Source organism: Ailuropoda melanoleuca, chromosome 2 (genome assembly GCF_002007445.2).
Source record: "Ailuropoda melanoleuca isolate Jingjing chromosome 2, ASM200744v2, whole genome shotgun sequence".
Classification (NCBI taxonomy): domain Eukaryota; kingdom Metazoa; phylum Chordata; class Mammalia; order Carnivora; family Ursidae; genus Ailuropoda; species Ailuropoda melanoleuca.
Window position 1 is genome coordinate 13040137 of NC_048219.1, and position 6000 is coordinate 13046136.

General features: G+C 42.4%; 1 protein-coding gene across 7 annotated transcripts in view; it reads right to left on the minus strand.

Moving 5' to 3' along the window:
* The window catches only part of ZMYM6 (zinc finger MYM-type containing 6), a 40455-nt gene extending 34720 nt beyond the window's left edge, over positions 1–5735 (minus strand). For 2 of the 7 annotated variants that reach the window (XM_019797406.2, XM_002917134.4), the window contains exons 1-2: positions 5173–5482; positions 4084–4250 (exon numbers count right to left, since the gene is read on the minus strand). In XM_019797406.2, coding sequence (XP_019652965.1) covers positions 4084–4176 — 93 coding nt within the window. In that variant the 5' untranslated portion in view covers positions 4177–4250; positions 5173–5482. Of the gene's footprint in view, positions 1–4083; positions 4251–4741; positions 5483–5562 lie in introns of those variants that run through there. The other 5 variants (XM_034648943.1, XM_034648939.1, XM_011222231.3 and 2 more) reach the window with 4 other exon arrangements.
* Positions 5736–6000: the final 265 nt, after the last annotated feature.

The window sequence follows — 6000 nt, forward strand, 5'->3', positions numbered from 1 at the left end:
AACCAACACAACTTAGCCTACAGTATTGTGGTTAAGGTTTTGGGATCTTGAACCAGGCAGTGTGGGTTCAAATCCTCACTCAACCACGTACCAGTTGTGTGACCTTTAACAAGTTACTATCTGTGTCTCAGCATCTTCATGGGTAAAGCAGGAAGAGTAACAGGGTCGTGTGCATCAAATGGATTAACATATGTAAAAGACTTACAACAATGTTGAACACGCGCTATGAAATTTATAGTAAGCATGAATAAAAACTCACTGAATGAATGATAGCTTAACTGTAACTTGAATACCCAGAACAGACTCTCAGTAGAGATATTCCCCACTTTTCAAAAGTTTGGGTAACACCACTTCACTTTCACAAAAGACATTACTACCTACTTTCACTAACCAAAAGAAATCTGAAGATTTCTGTTTTTACGAGAAAAGGCAAAGAGCGAAAACAGCCTTCAGCTTTGTTTTGCAGCAAGCAGTTGCAGAGGCAGCGTGCATCCCGAGAAGCAAGAAGGGAGAGCAGCACCACCAAGCTCCTTTCCCAGGAAGCACACTCAGCACCTCAGCTGCTATAGCTCTGAACTATGGAGCATCAGGGCTTTATCTTGATTTATTTTGTGCATCTGTTACTAAGATATGTCCTGAGGTTATCACAAAAGCCTAATCTAGAAATGCTCAAAAAATTTTCCATATAAATTAGTGCTAATCATTTCACTTCTTCATTTTACACCATTTCAGCCTACAAAGTTCTCATAGGAACACTGCTTTCGGATGGTTGGGGGGGGCAGGGGAAGGCTGTGTATCAGAATATATTAAACATTTTTTATTTCTTGCCTACCATTTTCCAATATTTGAACGCAACACAGAAAACACCATACACTACTTGTTTAATTGGCTTTTCTATCACAGCCCACACTCTCAATTATGAAAAAAATTATAGCCTATTCACCTTGAGTAACATTAATATAAACCAAAGAGAACCGAATGGGTCCCTATCTACTTAAATTTAAAATGTAAGCTGTTGGGATGCCAGGGTGGCTCAGGTCGGTTAAGCGTCTGCCTTCGGCTCAGGTCATGATCCCAGAGTCCTGGGATCAAGTCCCGCATTGGGACCCCGCTCAGCAGGGAGCTTGCTTCTCCCTTTCCCTGCCGCTCCCCCTGCTTGTGCACTGTCTTTCTCTCTCTCTCTCTGACAAATAACTAAAATCTAAAAAAAATAATAAATAAATAAATAAATAAATAAATAAATAAATAAATAAAATGTAAGCTCTTGGGGCACCTGGGTGGCTCAGTCAGTTAAGTGTCCAACTCGATTTCAGCTCAGGTCATGATATGAGGGTCTTGGGCTCTGCACTCAGCAGGGAGTCTGCTTGTCCCTCTACCTCAGCTCTCCCCCCCCAAACCCCACTCGTTCTCTCTCAAATAAAAAAATAAATAAAATCTTTAAAAAAAATAAAATGTAAGCTGTTGGGATTTTCATTATCACAATTTTGACATTCAGAAAGAACATTCAATTCCTAGCACAGTATTTGTTAAATTTATACACTATACAGACAAGGCACAATGAAAGAAAATTTGGATCTAGAATTTGTAAAAACTTGTTTTGTACTCCAACTTTGCCATGGGACCTTGGTGAAGTCCCTTGTTTCTTCAGGCCCAGTTTCCTCATCTATGAAACAGAGGCTCTTTGATTCCATTACTGAGCATGTACCTTGTCTAACCATTGCACTAGGAATTGAGGATTCCAGACTCTGTATGAAAACAAAATTTATTGACCTGTAGATGTCATAGCAAAAGTGAAAGCAATATACCATAGAAAAAAAGAGAATGATTAATTCTACCGGGGTGACCGACTGTTAAACTATGCCTTAAAGAGGAGAAAAATTTTTGCCAAGTTGCCTAGTTTAGAATACCACAGGCAGAAGAAATGTCACGTGCAAAGGCAAGAAAACAAAACTCAACAGAATATGACTTCAAGTAAATTGCAGATAGTTTGCAGGTAAATAGATTGAAAAGGTGGGAAGGATGACCAATGATACTGAAGACAGAAACAAAGGCCAAAACATGGATAGTCTGGATGTTACACTAAAAAGTTCATGCTTTATCACACATGAGGAGACCGGGTCTTTAAAGCGAGAGACACATCATCAGATCTGCAGAGGTACAATAGCGTCATTACAGTGTTTTGTTGGGGACTGTGACTGAAGGAAAAAGGATGAGTAGGAAATTGTTATAAAAGTTCAAATGAGAAGGGGCGCCTGGGTGGCACAGCGGTTAAGCGCCTGCCTCCGGCTCAGGGCGTGATCCCAGCGTTATGGGATCGAGCCCCAGATCAGGCTCCTCTGCTATGAGCCTGCTTCTTCCTCTCCCACTCCCCCTGCTTGTGTTCCCTCTCTCGCTGGCTGTCTCTATCTCTCTCAAATAAATAAAATCTTAAAAAAAAAAAAGTTCAAATGAGAAATAATGAAATAGGGACGAAAAGGCAGAGACAGTAAAAAAAAAAAAATACTTCAAAGGTAGAATCCACAAAACTCGGCAAACAAATGGCTACTTCTGGAAGAAGAAGAGTAAGAATTTACCATCTGGGGGGAAAATAAATATCATGGATGCCACAACCCTCTTCCCCACATCCTGTAGACACGACCTCAGATGCCTTCTCAGCACAGCACCTTTGGAAGACATGGAGTTGATGAAAGAGACAAAACCTATTTGGCATCCCTGTCTGGAATAATACTGCCTTTGAGATGGTATAAGAAAAAAAATATTTCCATTATTATTTATTATTTTGTTATCATATTCTTTATATTTTTAGTATTATTGGTTTGTTTATGCCGTAACTAGAGAGTATCAAGCAAAAGAACAGTGCAAGAAAAAAAAAATCATTCTTTGCCAAAACAACTAATCAACGTCTCCATACTGATCTCAACAGATTTTCAATCTGGGTCCCTAAGCGTACCTAGATATCTTTCTGAACATGTTTATCTTACTCTCCCACTTAAAATCCTACAATTTCTTCCATTGCTCTCTTCCCACTGAGCCTTCCCAGAGAGACCAAAATTCATAACATGGTCCCAAAGCCCTGCATAATCTCACCTCAAACTACCTACAGAGCCTCATTCTAGAGGCAGGATAACAGGCTTTGGAGTCTGACTACCTGGATTTGAATCTAGCGTGCCATTTATGAACTGTGATCCGCGGTAAACTGCTTGACTTCTTTGTAGTTTGGTTTCCTCATCCGTAAAATGGGGATCATAATATGGTTGTGAGAATGGTGCCTGGCACAATCTAAGCACATATAAATATCACTAAGTTACTATCGATAATGTCACAAATTATTATGATATAATATGTAGTATGTGTTGACATATAAATATTTTCTATTAGTGTTGTTGTTATGGTCAACGTTACCCTTATTAACATTTTCATGTTTTCTGTTCCAAGCCCAATGGTCTTGCAGTTCTTCAAAAGAACCACTCATCTTCCCAAATCAGGGCATTCCTATGTGCAGATCCCACTGTCTGGAACGCTCTCTGTGCCTTTGTCTAGTCAATTCATTCTTCATAATTCAGCTTAAACATCCTTCCCTCAGGGAAGCCTTCTCTACCCAGTGTCTGCCCCCAACCAAAACTAGGTCAGATTCCCCATTTTTGGCTTTTCTTGCGGAGCACTTGTCTTCGTTTGTAATTAGATAATTATTTGATCAACTACTTGTGTCACATCTATCTCCCCTACTAACCTATAAGCTCAAGGAGGGGAGGGACTAAATGGACTCCTCGATCCCCTGGCAGAGAATAGAACACAAATACTTATAGAATAAAAGGAAACTACGTCAGATACAAGAGAATTAAAAAAAAAAAGGTACCAAGTATAGAAAAATGGTAATACATATTACTTTCCTTTTACGAACAGAAATTTACAGTTACCAAGATTTTATCTCATTTAAAGAAGAGAAAAACTGATTTACTCATCTAATGGGGAAAAAATCGGGATTGTTTTAACATACAAGCCAGAAACTGCCTAACTAAAAATCTGAATTCACTAGAGAGAAAAGAATTAAAAAAATGTTTTTAAATAAAATGAAACGCTTACGTGAGCATTGTCAGGTTCTTCTTTAATTTTGTCCAGAAGCCCCTGCTGTGGTGCCACTGCTTTGCCACATTCACCATCCAAAGGTTCTTTCATTCTAATTTCTTATGTAAAGGAATTCCCCAGTCTAAAACTAATAGATTTCTTCTTGGTAAAGGATAGCTGGACTCCTAAAATACACATAAAGGATTGGTATTCAGGTTTATTCTTTTTATTTTCTCCTTCATGTTTATCTATATTAAAAGCTTTGTATTGAGCACCAGGCTTCAGAGTGGAGCCTTTGAAAATCAACTCTTCTGGGGCCATGACTAACTCTATTCTCCCCTCTTCCTGTCTTCTGCTCCTTTAATAGTTATCTTCACATAAGAAAAGTCTTCTGGGGGCACCCAGGCAGCTCAGTCTTGATTTCCCTCAGGTCATGATCTCAGGGTCCTGGGATTGAGCCTCACTCTGACTCCAGCGGCTCAGAGCTGGGTGTGGAGCCTACTTAAGAGTCTCTCTCCCTCTTCCTCTGCCCCTCCCCCTCCCTTTCTAAATAAATAAATAAATAAATAAATAAATAAATAAATAAATAAAATACAAAAAGTCTCTGGAAAAAGCTCCCACCTCCCTAATAACTTTAAAGACAAACATTCTGGTCTCTCAAATGTTGAAAACTTACATGGGGAATCAGACCAGCTGGCCAAGATGTGGGGAAAAGTTACCAAGCACTGAGGGAAAAGGACTCAGAGGTGCAGTTTCTGACTCCGGGAGAATGAGTACTTGGAGGCCCACCTCAGCTTTTGTTTCTCAAAGTGGGGCAGGGCACATCGAGCTCCCCACCCCCACCTCTAACTCAGCCTTTACTGGAGGCCTCCATAAGGGCCCCATTTCTTGGCCTAACGATAGATCAGAGGTCCAGATGACACCACCAGTGAACAACAGGCACGCCCTTGTTTAAAGTGGACCACCTGCACCTTCCAGGGTCTCCCTGGGGGCCATGCCCACGAATAAGCCCCTCTGAGTTAGGCTTCTCAATCGCTTCCCTGTAAACAAGAAACTCTATTAGCCATCCAGCAGATTTCCCTTCCCCTAAGAGTAAACGCGCTAAACCTGAAGCAAAAAGGAAGCTCCCCAAAGTTGTCCTTATCCAAACAGTCAAGCCAGGCATGGAAATGGGCAACTGGTGGAAAAGCCTGCGGGGAAGAAGAGCTGAGAACTTCTGACCACTTGCCACAGTTACAACAATCTACGGGCGCTCATTCCTCCATCGAGTATGGTACCGCTGCGAAAGTCTCGTCGCTACCAAAAATCTCCGCGCCCGTCACCGAGTACAAACGCGGCTACGTTGTACCCCCTGTCACCGCGTCCCTACGGCGAAATCCGCACGGCGTCGGTCGCGCAGCCCTCCCGGCACCGCCCCCGTCCGGTGCCCGCCTCGTCACGTGGCGCGCCCGCCGCCCCGCCCCGCGCAGCCCCTACAGCCGCCACAGCCGCGCTCACCTTCCGGTAGCCTCCCTGCTCCCAGGGAGTACCGGGTGGGTAAAGAGGACTAGGACCCAAGGCTCCCCGCGCCGGGACGAGGATTATTTTCTTTTACTGGAATTCTTCCGCCTGATCCATCCCAACGCAACACCCGGCCAACCGCGCGTGCGCAGCCCTGGTCTCCGCCCCTCCTTTTCCCGTCATGCTCTGGACCTGATCTGAGTGATCTTCCCAGGATTCCTCTTTCCTCAGTTATGGTTGATTTCTTAAAGAGACCAAGACCCAAGGGTAAAAAGGTAGAAGAAAGGGTTTGGGGCAGAAAGTTGGGGGCATTAAATAGCACTGTAAATAGTCTGCACTATTCTTTAACTTGCATTTCCAGAAAGATTGCCTACTAAGGAACATAAGAATAAATAATGGCTGACATTTATTAAGCCAAGGGCTTGCTAAACACTT